Source organism: Rhinichthys klamathensis, unplaced genomic scaffold, assembly GCF_029890125.1.
Source record: "Rhinichthys klamathensis goyatoka isolate OS25496 unplaced genomic scaffold, OSU_Roscu_1.1 h1tg000221l_1, whole genome shotgun sequence".
Lineage (NCBI taxonomy): Eukaryota > Metazoa > Chordata > Actinopteri > Cypriniformes > Leuciscidae > Rhinichthys > Rhinichthys klamathensis.
Genome location: NW_026606745.1, coordinates 2,299,395 through 2,317,659, shown reverse-complemented (window position 1 = coordinate 2,317,659; position 18,265 = coordinate 2,299,395). Strand labels below are relative to the sequence as shown.

The 18,265-nt window shown below is 37.8% G+C and overlaps 1 protein-coding gene across 1 annotated transcript in view; it reads left to right on the top strand.

Moving 5' to 3' along the window:
- pinx1 (PIN2 (TERF1) interacting telomerase inhibitor 1) overlaps nucleotides 1-16,516 on the top strand; it is a 33,495-nt gene extending 16,979 nt beyond the window's left edge. The window contains exon 7 of the mRNA XM_056264499.1: nucleotides 15,726-16,516. Within this exon, the coding sequence (XP_056120474.1) occupies nucleotides 15,726-16,343 (618 nt within the window). The 3' untranslated portion in view covers nucleotides 16,344-16,516. The remainder of the gene's footprint in view (nucleotides 1-15,725) is intronic.
- The last annotated feature ends 1,749 nt before the right edge of the window (nucleotides 16,517-18,265 follow it).

Here is an 18,265-nt window from a genome sequence, read left to right as displayed (position 1 = left end):
AACTTGGTTCGACGAAGTTTGGTTGAAGGGATTATTTAGTAGACTTTTTGGCTTACACGGCTCTAATAGTTTAGATTCAGTTTGAAGGTGGCTTTACCAGCCCTTTTTGTGTTTGTATTTCCTTTGGAAGTCCACCTTAAATTTGGAATTGTAATTATTTCGACGATTATTTTTGCAAGTGGACACGTCATTTGCTCATTTTTGCTGTGATGTAAATACCATACTGGATTTTTTGTGATTTTAGTTCTTAGTGGGATTTGTATTTCCACAAAGAAACACCAGTGCTTGCAAGGCAGCAGAAGAATAGTTTTAGGTAATCTTAGGTTTTAAGCTTTGGCTCGTAAATGAAATGTCGCATCAGAGCAGCTTTGCTGTTGTCGTGACACTCGGCACGTGTCTCGTTTTCTGGCTGCTGTGCAAAGGCAGAGTTGTGTTAAATGTTAATTCGCATACAGTGTAAAACGGTTGGTTATTTTGGTGTTTTGTCATACCACAATTCAGAATGCAAATAAATTATGAAAGTTAATTTGCCCGCTTTTAATTAAACCAATTCTAACAATGGTTATGGGAGATTTTGAAATGCAATTTCATCTTAAGTACACAAATTATATGATCAATACGTTATGACATATCAAAATAAGTTAAGCAATTTTCAACTTTTTTTTAAAGTTATACAAGATTCAACTCCTCTTTTTAAAGTCAGTTTCATATCATTTAAGGTGAAATGAATGAAACATCCAAGTAGTTTGTACTTTGTTTGTGAACTTTCTACACTGTAAAAAAAAAAAGTTCAAATATACAATGAGCAGTTCCAGTTTAATTAATTGAGAGCGAGAAGGAAAAACAGTGTTGCCTTGAAGGAAGTGTAAGTAAATTCATTCCTCAGTGTAACAAACTGATCAAGCAGGTAATTGCTCAAATTATTAATGTCTTTCATAAAGAGTTGGTTACGTTGTTTTGTTTAGTTTTTAGTGATCTAGTTGCTAAGTGCCAGTTGTGTATGGAATTACACATTCTTGCAACATACTTGTGGGTTGAAACTGAATAGATGAAATGAGGGAGTCTGAACAGAGGTCATTTTGACATTTATTTTTTAAACGTAATATATTGGTTATTGGAAAAAATATTTAGTAAATTAAGCGATTTTATATCTATCAGGTGAGGGTTTTCACATAAAATCTCTTTGTTTTTTTTTTGTTTTTACCCTTTCCCTCTTGGTTGTCATTTTTTTTACCTCAGTGTTCGTGACATAGCAATTCCAAGTACATCTAATGTATGTGCTGCAGGTCTGAAGCCCCCGCCGAACTGCCTCTTTACTGAGAAAGCAACACAATAGCAGCAGCTCATGCTTTGCTTGAATTTGGAAGTGCCGGCAGTGTGCTATATTTTTTATTCCGCTAATCGTTTTGTTGCAGTTTGTTATTGTCCTAGTCTGGAGGGACTTCATTGACCGGATTGAAAACCAATCTGAACAGGCTCACAATGGCATCCCAGGAGGCCGTGTGGCGAAGGGCTGGTGGCGAGCCCTGTAAACGAGGGGCAGTTAGGCCTGCATAGGAAGCCAATGAGGGGGCGTTGTTTGTGTGCATTGTGTGCTTGTGCGGTGATGCAGCCTGTGGAAGATTTTTTGCCATCCTGGGTTCACAATGGGACGGGAAGGTGATTATAAACCTGTTTAATACAGTTTTTGTGACCGAGAGGTGTCACCTTGCAGGTTTTAAGTGCATCAGTCAGTTAGTGTCCATGCAAAGGCCCGATCTCACTGCTGCTGTGTCTTGGCAGCCCTCTCTCCCACCTCTTGCACCAGGGGTTTTCCTCCCCTCTCTCAGAGCTTCCTGTCAGTCCCTTATCTCTTGTCACAGTGTTCTCTGACACACACATGGGAGGTCGTTCCAAGTCGCCCCTGATCTCATTACCTTGATTTAAGAAACTGCAACCAAATTGCTCTCCATATTTCTGTCAAAATCCAGTTGCCCGCTTTTTGTTTGTTTGCATAAACACACTTTGACAGATTGTGATGGACACTATATCCCCCCCCTTTTTTATTTACAGAAACCAGGAGTGGCAATATATTAAAATTAAATAATTATAAATTAATTAAAATAATTTCATAAATCCAGAAATTACAATAGCTGAATGTTTTTTTTTTTTTCAATGAATATAAACTTTTCTGCTTATTTATTTTTATTTTTTACTCCTCAAATAGAAATTGTTACTCAATAAACATTTTCAGACCTTGACGTAATTATAATTTATTTTATTAATTCTTGAAATTTCCATGACTTTTCTACACTTTTAAAATGTCCTCCTATATCCAGGTTTTTCAAGACGGTGGGAATCCTTGTTCATAATTAAAAAGGAATAAATCAACAGTTGTTTAAGAAACTAATTAAATTAGGAATTATAATGCCAGCTTACATCCTAATTTTTAGCTGTTTAACTTATCTTAAATCTTGTTTTGTCTTATTCCAACATAATTTCAACCCATCTTGCCCACCCCCTTGGACATTTGCTGTGGCCTCCTGGTTGAGAACCACTGCTATAACGGATAGCCGTCACGAGCATGTTGGAGATCCGGCAGTGCCCGAACAGACCGCTGTCTGGATGCCACGCTGCCATCCATCACTGCCTTTTGCTCTGAATGATGTGGGAAAGTCTCAGTGGCAGGGAGAGCAATGTTCATGACTAGTGCTTTTGTGCCTTTCTCACAAACCGTAGTCTTTACTTGATCACATTTCTTTTTGTATTTTTTGCTTTCAGTATTTATTCTTGATGTGTCTCTTATTTCGTTCCCTCCCCATCCCTTGGCTGGTTCTCTTCTCGGGGGCCTTAGTTAGGCTGTAGGCTAGTGTGTACGGAGTCATGAGGAGTGGGTGTGATTTATCTCCCTCGGCCCCTCCGTAGCCCCCTCCACTCCGGCAGGCCCAAAGGAAAGAGCCGAGTTTGCTTGAACGTGGCTCGGTTTGCGAGGCCCCAGCATTAGCTGAAATAAACCCTCCTGCTGCTGGTGAAAAATGTCCTGTGATTGGCTAATTAATCAGTCAAAAGGGGAGCGTCGCGGCCTGTGACTTGAGGGACCCGAGCAGGCGACCGCTGAGGGCCCGCTGATAAATGGACTCCCTCCTGCTTCATACATCAGTGAAACTTAGTCATTTTTTACCACTGCTCTTTGCGTCAATGGTGGATCGCTAAGGCCTACACTTATATATTTCGTGTGAAACTCCATCTGTGTGTGTGTGTGTGTGTGTGTGTGTGTGTGTGGAATGCATTTCAGACAATCGTCTGATTTGGTCTGCGCCCTTTAAATTGCTCAATAAATAGTCTATTCAGCATAATTGTCCACATTGAAGTTTTAGTTTCAATATTATTGTGCCCCAGATTTTTCAGTTTGACGCTGCAAACAATAGACTTTCAATTTGAAAAAAATTGATATTTCTTGTGATTTTAAATTATCTTTTTAAAAAAAAAACTATTATTTGTGCCTGTGCTATTTAATTTAGCCTAAAAGAGATGCATTGCTACCTGTTGCTGCAAGTCCTTTGCTTAAAATCAAACAAATTTTAGAATATGTATATACTACCGTTGAAAAGTTTGTGCTCAGTAAGATTTAATTTTTTTTTAAAGAAAATTTTAATTGATCAGAGGAGGCAGTAAAGACATTTATGATGTTTTCAAACTATTTCCAGTTCAAATGAATGCTGCTATTTTGAACTTTCTATTCATCAAAGAATCTTGAAATAAATGTAGCAGTTTCCACACAATTATGAAAAATCAGCTTTGCCATCACAGGAATAAATAATATTTTAAATATATTAAAATAGAAAATTATTTTAAATCATTTCACAATTAAAAAACATTTAAAATATCTTCCCAACAATTATTATTATTATTGTTGCTTTTGTTTGTTTATTATTATTATTATTTATTGTTGTTAGGAATTGGGTATGCATAACTTTAAGCAAATATTACCTTTTTACTACAGTCTTCCTACATAAATGTAAATATACTACATACATAAGTACACAAACATTTTCTTTTTATTCTTTTTTAAATGTTGACTGTAATGAACTGGGATTTCCTTTAAGTAAGCAGCAAGATGGTTCGCGTCTGTGGTTGTCTCTATGGTTCCGGTCAGGCATCTCCTCGCTCTGTGTTTCCAGGGGTTGGCGTGACCCCCTGTGGCCTCTCCCACTCCCACGGCAGCTCTAACACAAAGCCCTCAGACTAGAGGGTGGTACCTGTAGCTGTTCTGAATCAGCCCACGCCCGTCCTCATGAAGGATCGCCAGCCGGTTGACTCGCCCGTTCCCCCGATGCCGCCACCTCACCAAATGAGGAGAAGAGGCTGCACCATTTGGCAGATGTGGTGAAGGGGCGAGAGGCAGCGATGTCATTGGCCGCATGGGAGTCGGCTGGTGGGCGGAGTTGAATACTGAAATGCTGCTGAGGATGCAAAAGTTGAGATCCAAAAATGCCAGCAGGCTGATGGAGCAGGCTCCCATAACAAAACCGCTGAGTTTTATCCACATTTAATATATGATTACACAAATGATAACTTGTATGATATTTTGGAAATTATACGATATTGGTGAGAGCTTTGGAGAGGTCACTACTGAAGCTAATATTTAGTCTTTATAGTCAGTAGTGACCTCTCCAAAGCTCTCACCAATATCGTATAATTTCCAAATTATCATTTGTGTATCATGAAGCTATTATAAATGCAGCCTTGGAGAATGAGACACTCTTTCAAACCCATTTAAAAATATTACCAACCCCAAACTTTTATAAATTCTAATATATAAATTGTACTTGAATATTTAAAATTAAATGAAGTAATGATTTGAGTTTTTCAAAAAAATATGTATAAACTATTATTATTGTTGTTATTGCTGATGTTTATTATTATTGTTATTAATTGGTTTTGCATAACTTTTTTCAGCAAATATGACATCCGTAAAATATTTGTACACCGATGTCATATTTGCTGAAAAAAGTTATGCAAAACCAATTAATAATAATAATAAACATCAGCAATAACAACAATAATAATAGTTTATACATATTTTTTTGAAAAACTCAAATCATTACTTCATAAATATTCAAGTACAATTTATATATATATTAGAATTTATAAAAGTTTGGGGTTGGTAATATTTTTAAATGGGTTTGAAAGAGTGTCTCATTCTCCAAGGCTGCATTTATTTGATCAGAAAGTACAGTAAAAACAGCAATATTGTGAAATAATACAATTTAAAATAACTATTTATTTTTATATATTTTAAAATGTAATTTATCCTTTTGATCAAAGCCAAGTCTTCAGTGTCACGTGATTCTTCAGAAATCATTCTAACATGCTGATTTTCTGCTCAAGAAACATTTCTTATCAATATGAAAAACATATTGATTAGAACATATAACATGTGCTGCCTAATATTTGTGGAAACTGAATTATTTTTCATGCTTTGATGAACAAAGTTCAAAAGAGATTCCTATAATTTTCTGTCCTGTCTTTCCTCAAAGTAGCAAAATGCGAGAAAAAAAAGAAAAAAAAAAGCTTTAAACCTGAAAACTGAAGCTTTTTCACGTTATTGCACAATAAATTGCACAAGCCCACAATAGGACTGAATATTATGACTAGAAGATTTATGCTCAGTCAGGACCAGACAGCAGTGCAAACTGGCACGTTGCAACCATGTGGTCCAGCATGTTTAACTTCTCAACTAATGCGGTAACCGACGCCGGTGTTCAAAGGCATGTTTGTTTGGAAGCAGGAGAGCCCTAATATGTTCTCAGATAACATCTAATTGCCTCAAACAAAAGCGCAGCCTCCCTTACGCTGTTGACAGGGCTACAGAATAATGAAGAAACAGACTGCTTGCAACATACCCTCCGGCAACTGGCTTTACGCCCATGCCAACCCACGGACGTACAAATTAGTGTGAAAATAAAAACAGCATTAACTAAAAAGGGTAACTGAAGTGTCCAACTTCAGCAGTCATTGTTGGCCCATGCATGGCTGCCCTGGCATGGTGATTACAGTATGAACAGAGGAAGCTAACCACCCGACGCTCCTGAGAGCCACCACCACTGCTGTTTTCATGGGTCTCGGCTTGCATTTAATCACCGCCAGTTTAATCTAATAAATCACCGCAGGGCAGAGAATAAATGGTGTGTCCTCCATCTTGGGGTTGACACATCAGCTCCTTGGAGGGCACGGAAAGGCAAGCACTTTACATTGTAAAGCAAGCAGAGTTTAGTGATGATGCCCTATGCAGTGTGTCGTCGCCATTTGTTACTGATGATAAGTAATGAAGTCTAGGGTTGGTGGAGAGGTCTGCTTCACGCTGGCTTACTGTTTGCATTAGGTCTACGTCTTTGTTATTCAAATGCCTCTTCATCACTTACACCGTCATTTACCTTATTTTATTCATTCCGTTTCAGGGTTTTGAATTTTTTTTATTATGATGCCTGTTGTAAATTTTAATTATATTCATAATTATATAATCATTTACAATATTATTATATTAATAATAATAATTGTTGCTGTTATTAATAATAATATACCAATTTAACATGCACCATGCAACCTAAAAATGTATTTGGTGTATATCTGGTTTATTATTATTATTATTATTATTATTTAATAATTCTTAAATTTTTTTGTTGCCTGATTGTACGTTTTAAATTGTATCAATAAGTAATTATTTGTAATATTAATTATTATATATTTATTATTATAACAATGTAGCACAACATGCAACCTAAAATAATGCATTTTGTGTATGTGTAGTTATATTAATAATAATAATAATGACAATATCAATTGCATTTATTATTATACCAAATGAACATGCATATGCAACCTAAAAGAATGCCTTTGGTGTATCTGGTTTTATAATATCAATATTAGTACAATTATTTTATTATTATTAGCAGCATCAGCAATGTGCTTGTTTGTATCCATCGACCTGTATTTCTGTAATAGCAAGTTTTTAAGTTTTGTATATAGTTCTGCCTTGATAAAGAAGAGCATTATGCCAAACATTTCAAGTACTTAAGAAACATGAATCAAAGGATGGCTTGTAATTGAACTATTCGCTTTGTTGTACTTCGTTACATTATTCACATAATGTATATTATCATGATACATGTTAAAATGCTCATTAAACCATGCAAAGCACTGTATTGCGTGGGTGCCACCTGTTTTTCTGTCCGCCTACGTGAATGGTATGAAGGATGGCGCGGCGGGTCCTTTCCCCTCATCAGGGAGGGACAGCTGGGTAATCTGGGTCCCGATCCATAAGCCCAGGCCACCACCAAATTTATAATAGTGGCAGGACAATGAGAACACGCTCGCACAATCAGCCCTCTTCCCAATATCGTCTCAATATTATCCATCGGCCTGCGAGCGTAATGGCCTGCGATCCATTTTGTTTAGAATATAGTTTAACTTGGAGCCCTCAAAGGAGTAAATTATCCTCAAATGCTTCCATCCTCAAAGATTGGGGGGATAAGAAGAGAAAAAAACAGTGTTGATGTCTTTTGGGGGGAAAGAAATCCCCTGAATGAAGATTGATTGACCATTCAACTCCAGCTTTTTACCATGCTTAAATCTAATGATGTTTTCTACAGTTAACCCTTTCACGCGTGTGATCAGTCTTGGCTGGTCCCTGGAGCGTTGTGATTAGAGCGGTCAGTGCATCACGTGATCAACTGCTAAATTCAAACGAGCCAGAGACGGACGCACTCAGTCCTGTCATATATCACAACTATTGAGTGTTTTCAACCACATAATGGTTATTTTAGGTTTCAGACATTTAAATACACATACGTACTAGCAAAACAATGATTTTGAGTTTGTAAAATACACACTGATGTCTATGGAAGCGGCAATAATAATCCTTTCCATTATAGTAAGACGACATGTTTTATTCATATCAGATACACATTGTGTAAGTAAGTAGCTTTACATTTGACCCTATTCTCTCCCAGTTCACCGTCCACTTACTTTCATGTATTTCGTGAAGTGGAGGAAATGACGTGTTGTAAATCCAACAGATCCCATTCTCTGAACTGTAAAACAAACTAAAATGGCGCCGCCCATCGCGCATTCAGCTCAACTAACGCGATCGTTATAAAGATGTTTAAACAACAAAACCCATCCACTTGCACATATTTGACAATCGGGATATCAGTGTTTCATGCTATAGCTAATACATTTGTGAATATTTTTAATAAAAAAGGGAAAATGACATAAAAGCAGATCATCATTCATTCAGCGCTGTGTTGTGGTTGCGCTGTGTCACGTGACAAGCAATGACGCGTCACCATGGAAACATTAAAGTGTCTAAATAAGAAAAACGGGGATTATAATTGCAAATATCTGACAATTTTAAGTCTGGTTTGCAAGAAAGTTTGCAAAAAATTGTCATTTTAATAATTTTTTCCCCCTTTTTAATATTGTTTGTTTATTTTATCATTTTTATAACGATAGCACATTAACAAATACTGACAAATTGTAAACTTGCCTATACACTGTTTGTACTGCATGTCCACTGTATTTATGTATAACTTCATGTATTGTTTAATTGGTTTAACATCCTTAGCTGGGATTATTGTAAAAGAATTACAAAATATCTGTACTAGAAATAATCAAACTTATATATATATATATATATATATAGCACAGTATCATTGTACCATATTGCAGTCTTTACTCCCTGGACACTAGAAGTTCTCATTGCTGACGCAGCATTTGCAGTGCTAAACTAGCGTAGTCAGAGTGCCGTGTCTATGCAGGGAGGAATATTACTTCTGTATTATAAATTAGGGACTCTCTGACATAGCACAGAGTGGGACAAATTAGTTGCAGTTTTCAGCAGCAAATTCAAGACTGTGTCACGATTTGGGTTTTCTTTTTTGGGGGGTTTGTGAAACGCATTCCGGAGGCATTTTGACACCGTTTTTTTCACTGTCCCTGGCTGCTTTGGACCGTCTGCTGCAATGTGTTGGCGTCAGTGGCGATGTCTTGTTCTTCGGTTTCCTCGTCGCAGCCTTTTGAATGTCCCGACGCCCCCTTCCAAGTCCAGCCCCACTGCCGCGCCGCCCCCACCCACCCCTCCAGCCGGAGCAGGAAAGAACCCGTAGCTCCTGCTGCAGGGCCCTTATCTGAACGCTGCACACAGTTCGGGGAACGCATCCTCTTCCTGGGGCCTCCCATCTGCCAGGAGGAGAGAAAGAACGAGGGGAATGTGGAGGCAGAAGAAGCCAGAAGTGTGTATAAGAACATACGGGGGCCATTTTTGTTGTTTACACCCTCATTAGGACGTCCAAGCAGAGTCATGAAACCTGGACTTGCATTATCTCCATGTCAGCCTTCCTGCTGGCTTGCTTGTTTGTTTGTGTGCACGTATGTGCTTGCATGTGTGTGGTATAACCCAATCCGTGCTCAGCACTGTTGAGGGAATGCTACCAGCAGCACTTCTCTCGGCACATTAGAGAGATAAGCCTAATGGAGGTCCCCAGGCGGTGAGACGTCGCACCACACACACTCTCCGATGAAGAGGATTTCCCCACTCGCTCCATCTCTCTCTCTCCTTCTCCCTCGTTTTTTCTCTCGGGAGAGTAATTTCACAGTTCGCTCCAAAATGCCCCCCAGTCGTTTCTCTAAGTCCCTGCTACATGCTGTCAGCCACATCTCCTCTGATGACCAGTTTTGGTCCCCTTAAACCAGAAATATAGATTTTATTTTTTGGGGAGGGAAAAGTGAGACTGTTTTAATGAGTCTCCAGTCTCCCTCTCGGTGACTTCCAACTTTTGAGGGGCTTATGGCTGCGACTTGTAGTCACGATGACCACGGGGATGGGTAACTTGGTCCTGCAGAGTTTAGCTCCAACCCTGATGAAAACCTTTCTAGTAATCCTTAAAACGTTGATTACCTTGTTCGGGTGTGTTTGATTAGGGTTGGAGCTAAACTCTTCAGGACAGTGGCCCTCCTGGACTGAAGTTGCTCATCTCTGATCTAGAACATTGGTTCCCAACCCTGGTCCCAGTCGACCTGCAACTCGGCACATTTTTCATGTCTCTCCATTAAAATACAGTAGTCAACATTTGAACTGGATCAAAACCTTTCATCGAAGTTATACATGGATTTTGAACAATACCCGTTCTTGTCTTAGGACAACTTTGATGAACTTTTTTGATCTACTTGTTGATTACTGTACATCTAAATGAACTCATCAGCAGAGACTTCAAGACCTGGGGACTCGTTTATCCTACATCAAAAAGAGAAGCACAAATCAGGCTTTAGAAGGCAGAAACTGATGTGAAAATGTTTGTGTACGCCAGCTGAACAGCATGTGTACAAACTTGTTGTCTCTATTCAACGTTTTTTACGAAAAAGTAAAGATAAATAGGCAATCACAAAATGCATTAATATAATTGTGTGCAAATAAGCAACATTTTAACTGCTTTATAACTCTAAAATTAATCACATGATTTCATTAAAATAGTAATAATAATTTCCTTGCCCAATTATGAGTGCTGTATTTATTTTGAACCATAAAGGGATATTTGTGGGCATTCTGTAGGTTGACGCTTGAATTTAAGATTAACTGCGAGATGCGTTTCTGAAAATTTGTGCATACAGATATTTTTTAAATCATTAATATTAAAACCATTTCCAAAACTATCTTGTTCATGTTGACACATGCACATGTTTATAAATTAGGCCCCTAAAATGGATGTTTTAGATAAGGGAGCGATCTTTAAACATGCTTGTCTTGGCTAGTATTCTAGTAAACCTAGTCGGTTATGTCTTAAGCAAACGTAACCAGTCGAGAAAGACAACGAATGTGCAACAGTATCAGTATATTGGATCCGTGCATTGTCTTAAAGTGACAGCAGCCTTATATTCCTGTTGATGTCCTTGTTTTTAATGTTAATCAAACAACAAAAGACTAACTGCAAAAAATCACTCACTGCTCTTGACTGAATAACTTTTGTAAATTTAATAAGGATTAATCTCTTTTTTATTTATACAGTGAAGACTACGCAGTGTTATTTACATTTGTTTACTTGTCAATTTTTTCTACCTAATCTGTTATCTAATTACTGTTAGATCTACCTGAAAAGCACTGTACTCATTTCTGTTGTTTATTTTTGTGATTGCTTGTAGTTTCTTCATTTGTTCTTATTTTATTAGACTTTTTACTTCTCTTTAATAATGTTTGAAAGTTATATTTTTATTTATATTTAATTTTTAATTTGCGTTTTACATGGAATGCATGAACGAGTAAAATAAAATAATTACTAGCCAATGGCGACTCTAGCTTCAGTGTGTCTGTAGAGGGTTGCATTACTTCTGTTACATTGTGTCTTTTAAAAATACATATTACAATATCATAGTAACAATTATTCTTATTATTGTAATGTTAAGTTTAGCCATTTTTCACTATTTGTATATAGAATACTTTAAACCTCTTAAGAATTGTAGGTAGTCCATATGTATTTTGTTGTTTCTTTGCTATGCAAACACTTTTTTTATCTTTTTTTTTATCTATCCGGTCCCTCCATATATCTTTTTAAAAAAATGCCGTTTTTACCACCGTCTCTGGCGTAATGTAGAGCACCGGCGTGGTTTAGCTTAGGCTTCAGAGCGGGTATTCTTCACTGCAAATCATTATGCATTGAGGAGGCCATTAGCAAAACGAAGACGAATGGGTGAGAGAGTCACCGTGATAAAGTATTGGAGGACAACAGTTTAATCTAAAATATTCCTCTGTGGTCTTTCAACATAGTCACTATGTCTTGCTATCGTTTGCCTTTTATGATTTAGCTGTGTTATGCCAGAAAATTCGTTCTCTCTCTTTATGCTTATAATAACTTTCTTAGTTTGGCCAATGCGAGCACTGACTCACTCATCAGACAAGTTTTTCAAGAATGAGTTGTTTAATCCAGCCATTTGCACAGTGACTTGAAGATAAGCCTTCTTTTTAACTGTTTCCTCTTTATAGACGTGCTGGTGAATATTATACAACATGTGATATATGAAGAAATGAACAGAATCGAATTCTTGATAGATTGAGAGGAAATGTATTTCTCTTTAGACATTTGAATTTTTTTCTTTAAAAATGAAGCTAAGAGTGTTTTGAAAATGTCTCTAAGCAGATACTTCAGACGCAGTTCTGTGATGTCATGAGATACTTGGGGCAAGTCTCAGCATGACAGGAATTTGATTGACAACAGTTAATGAGACACGTACATGGGTGTGTACATCATGTTGCTTTAAATTAATTGAGGGGTTGTCCTGTTCCTTCCTGACTGACAAGCCACCACCTCACTGCTTGATCCAATCGTTTCATCAGTTTGTTCCACTTGCGCATTGCGTTCTTTGTCTGATCTTTGGAATAGTTCTGTTATTATTACATAATGTAATGACTCGCGTGCAACGGGATCTCGCAACATTAAAAAGTGACGAGATTTCTTGTCGATATCGCCATGACTGGGTGTGAGGGAGGGTGAAATAAGCATAGAATCAGAGTTCACTGATCACATGACCAGAGTAAGGTGAGATGAATGACAAGACCATGGCAGAGGATTCGTTGCGCAACAGAGCCTAGTGCGCAGAGCCGCTTCTGAAACCGCGGCCTGGCTGGTCACAAGCACGATCAGCTCAGGTAGCTGTGTCGGAGCCGTAATGCGCCGCAGATGTGTGCAGTGTTAATAAGGGGTAAGCGTCTGATAAATGTACCGATGCTCCCTAAACACGGAGTACGTGCGAACGTGAGTTCGAAAGTGAAAGTATAAAGTGAGAACCCTGATGTGCGCAAAAATAGGCTACATACAGTGTTCTTTCTCCCAATATCAAACCTATCTTAGGCTTGGCTGCGTAGTTGTACCCACCTCTTAACTCTGGTCTCTGTTTGCACTTTGAATATGGAGAGAGTACTTTGATTATGGTTGCACTTATTGTTTGCACTTAAAGGGTTAGTTCACCCAAAAATGAAAATTAAGTCATTAATTACTCACCCCCATGCTGTACCCCGTAAGACCTTCGTTCATCTTCGGAACACAAATGAAGATATTTTTGATTAAATCTGAGAGGTGGATACATAGGCTGCCTAAGGGAATGATACTTGACGGCCCAGAAAGTCATTAAAGAAAATGTTTAAATATTCCATGTGCCTACAGTGGCTCAACTATAAGTTTATCAAGCGACGAGAATACTTTTTGTGCGAAAAAACCCCACATAAATAACGACTTTATTCGAATATTCCACTACTTCCTTGTGGGCCTGAGACGAGAGTTGAAGAGATTTCCACGACGCATGCGCGAGAACTGAACAAGAAGTAGTAGAAGAAGTCCTCTTCCAGTTCTCGCGCATGCGTTCTGGAAATCTCTTCAACTCTCGTCTCAAGGCCCACAAGGAAGTAGGGGTGGAACGGTACATGTATTCGTATCGAACCGAAACGGTACGGGCGTCACGGTTCGGTGCATGAATTTACACGGAGAATACACGGTATAAAAATAAATAAAACTCGCATGCAAATTAATTAATGTAATGCGGAACTACTGTTAGATACGCGGGTTCTTTAGGGACACATAATCTGAACCATCGGCTTAGCTCTGAACGCGCGTTCACTTCAAACGTTGGCTTTATACGCGCGTCCTATTCGCTTTGGACTAGCGTCGAACTAGATGCGAATTTGACGCTCTATTCGCGTTTGGTGTGACCACATAATGAAGGCTGCGATGTCAAGATTGCAGTGTGTGTGTGTGTGTGCGAGAGAGAGAGGGGCGCGATCGAACTGTGTGTGTGTGTGTGAGAGAATAAAACACAACATTGTGCTTTTGTCACACTGTAAACTCTTGTCAAACTGTAACCTACAACTGTCACTCAACCAAAATCACACACACACACACACACTGTTTTAAAAGAAAAACATTTATCCAACTCCATTTCAAAACAGTCTGTGGGTCCCATCTTTTGGACATTCATCATATTGCATTGGTTTTCATTTCTTGTCCTCGGAGCACTAATCTTAAACATTCTACATTGATTAAAAAAGAAAATCGAATGTGTTTTTAATGGTAGTATTATTTTATACAGAAATCAATTATTTATAATTCAGATGAGAATAATGTTACATTGTTAATTAATAATGTTAATTAAAATTAAGGAAAACAAATATATTGATCTGAAATATAGCAAATTAATTTTAAATTAATTCAGGTACAATTACCAAACATATCGCAAGGTCTTTTTATTAATTTAATTAATAAACTAATTATATAAAACTATTGTCAGTGCACTACAAATAAACTGGTTCTATGCCTTTATTAATAAAACTTATTTAAAAAATACAATGCCTTCTGCATTTTTGTTTTGCTTTTCCCTCCATTGTACCGAAATCATACCGAACCGTGACTTCTGTGTACCGTTCCACCCCTACAAGGAAGTAATGAAAAAAGTATTCTCGTCGCTTGATAAACTTATAGTTGAGCCACTGTAGGCACATGGAATATTTAAACATGTTCTTTAATGACTTTCTGGGCCGTCAAGTGTCATTCCCTTAGGCAGCCTATGTAGCAGTGATCCACCTCTCAGATTTAATCAAAAATATCTTCATTTGTGTTCCGAAGATGAACGAAGGTCTTACGGGGTTGGTACAGCATGGGGGTGAGTAATTAATTACTTAATTTTCATTTTTGGGTGAACTAACCCTTTAAGACTAAGAAAAAAACTGTTATTCTTGTTTTTTATACTGTATTTATTACGATTTGTGGAAAGGAGCTAAATTAGGAGGTCACACACAGCCTCAATTAGAAGTTCTGGAAGCTCATAATTAATGTACAGTAAGGTCTGAAGAGACTCGTGTGAAATCGTACTGGAGAGAAGCCAGTTTGTGGCAAAATCTTTTACAGTGCTTGTTTATTGTTGTCTTTCAATGCATTTCATAATTAATTCTCAAAGTAGAACGGAAATGACATTCATTACAAGATGATTAGGTAAAACATTTTAAAATGCACCTGCAGATTATTTTTCTAATCATGAATTTTGTCATTGAGGATTTCTCACTCGTTCTCGTGAACCCAATCTCGCATCTCGTTTATTATTAATGCCTAATAATATATATATATATATATATATATATATATATATATATACAATACACACACACACACACACACACACACACACACACACACACACACACACACACACACACACACACACACACACACACACACACACACACACATATATATGTGTGTATATATCTTATTAGGCATTAAGTCATTTTTTCATTACAATAAAATGGCAAATAAATTGTATAATGTATTGTACAGTTTTTGTTTTTATTATAAAAATAAATACCATGTTATCACTTAATATAAATATAATTATTTAAAGTAATAATAGTGTGTGTTATATATTTACACACACTATTATATATATATATATATATATATATATATATATATATATATATATATATATATATGTATGTATGTATTTTCATACACATTAATAATTTAATAGTAATTTTTCATTAAAATAAAACAATCACATAATAGAAAATTATAATAATTTGTTATTTTTTTGTATAACGTATTAATAATTTTAAATACATATTATACAATTTATATCAAACAATAAATGTAAAAAAAATCACGTCATAACATATCTTATTGCTCTCATATTTGTCCATTTCTTTCATTCAGGGAAGCAGTGGACCTGACTCTCAGGAAGAGCGAGAAGAGGACAGTGACACAGTACATAATCCAAACCCAGAGGAGCAACTAAATACAGTGACCAGCACACTGACCATGCAAGAGTACTTTGCCCAGCGGATGGCCAAGATCAAGAAGGCTCAGGGAACTTGTGACCCAGCCATCAGCAGCAACACACAGTCTCCACTGGCTACATCTGCCTCCATGGAGGATTCCCCAAACACCTGTGATATGGAACAGTCCAAAAAAAAAAAAAAAAAAAAGGACAGAGATGGCACAGTGGAAAAGGTAGAGGAAGATGCTCTGACCTCAGGGACAAAGAAAAAGAAAAAGAATAAGAACAAGAGGAAACGAGAGGAGAGGGAGGAGGATGGGGCTGAAGTGTGCAGCGCCCCTACAGTAACGGATGGATCCACTGAAGAAGAGACACCCAAAACAGGGAAGAAAAAAACCATTCTAGAGGTTCATACAGATGAACATAAAACGGTAGAAATTGAGAATACGGACTTTAAAGTTTCAGATAAAAAGAAAAGGAGAGAACAGGATGAAGAGGAGGGAGTGATTGAAAAAGTAATGCCCAAAAAGAACAAGAAAAAACAGAAAAACTGATTTTGTACAACCGACTGCTCTTGAAACTATTGGCTTTTTGATATCATGATTTTAATATTGAGATCACCAAAATGGATGGCAATGAAGCCCATGAATTTAAATTCATAATTGGTTTGTATCTCCATACTTAAACTAAATAAAAAAAAAACATTAAAAACATGAGTCAACTAAAAGTGAAGTTGTGTTTATTTATATGTAAGAGATTTTTTTGTTGTTAGCTTTCCAGAAAGTAGCATTATGCTTTCTACAAGACCAAAATGTGCGATAGGTGTAGGCCGTAGTATTTATACTATATATATACACTCCCCTAAAGGATTATTAGGAACACCATACTAATACTGTGTTTGACCCCCTTTCGCCTTCAGAACTGCCTTAATTTTACGTGGCATTGATTCAACAAGGTGCTGAAAGCATTCTTTAGAAATGTTGGCCCATATTGATAGGACAGCATCTTGCAGTTGATGGAGATTTGTGGGATGCACATCCAGGGCACGAAGCTCCCGTTCCACCACATCCCAAAGATGCTCTATTGGGTTGAGATCTGGTGACTGTGGGGGCCATTTTAGTACAGTGAACTCATTGTCATGTTCAAGAAACCAATTTGAAATGATTCGAGCTTTGTGACATGGTGCATTATCCTGCTGGAAGTAGCCATCAGAGGATGGGTACATGGTGGCCATAAAGGGATGGACATGGTCAGAAACAATGCTCAGGCCGTGGCATTTAAACGATGCCCAATTGGCACTAAGGGGCCTAAAGTGTGCCAGGAAAACATCCCCCACACCATTACACCACCACCACCAGCCTGCACAGTGGTAACAAGGCATGATGGATCCATGTTCTTCATTCTGTTTACGCCAAATTCTGACTCTACCATCTGAATGTCTCAACAGAAATCGAGACTCATCAGACCAGGCAACATTTTTCCAGTCTTCAACTGTTCAATTTTGGTGAGCTCTTGCAAATTGTAGCCTCTTTTTCCTATTTGTAGTGGAGATGAGTGGTACCCGGTGGGGTCTTCTGCTGTTGTAGCCCATCCGCCTCAAGGTTGTGCGTGTTGTGGCTTCACAAATGCTTTGCTGCATACTTCGGTTGTAACGAGTGGTTATTTCAGTCAAAGTTGCTCTTCTATCAGCTTGAATCAGTCGGCCCATTCTCCTCTGACCTCTAGCATCAACAAGGCATTTTCGCCCACAGGACTGCCGCATACTGGATGTTTTTCCCTTTTCACACCATTCTTTGTAAACCCTAGAAATGGTTGTGTGTGAAAATCCCAGTAACTGAGCAGATTGTGAAATACTCAGACGGGCCCTTCTGGCACCAACAACCATGCCACGCTCAAAATTGCTTAAATCACCTTTCTTTCCCATTCTGACATTCAGTTTGGAGTTCAGGAGATTGTCTTGACCAGGACCACACCCCTAAATGCATTGAAGCAACGTGATTGGTTGATTAGATAATTGCATTAATGAGAAATTGTACAGGTGTTCCTAATAATCCTTTAGGTGAGTGTATCTGTTATAGACCAATTTTCAGTTGGTAAACATGGTGACGTTTTTATGTGGGCGGAGCTTAGGTGGTGGCAGAACGATCCCTCTGGCCGCTTCACTAACGTAAAGTCTGCAAGTTTTGTTAGCTTGTTTTTAACAATGGCTGGAGAAAATCCGATTTTATCTTAATGTGCAAGGTCACTCACTGTCCAGGACCGCGATTGTTATTTGCAAAAGTTAATTTTAACGGACGGAACCAGATTGGCTGACCCGTACACTCATTGAGGATCTGACAGGATTAACGTTAACGCTACCTCCGGTTGAGTGGCCTGACATCTACACCAACCTGATAGAGAAACGGAGGGCATATAAATCTTTAGATGCCTATAACTATGTGCTGAATGGTGATGTGCAAGACGTTCTGCAGTTCTG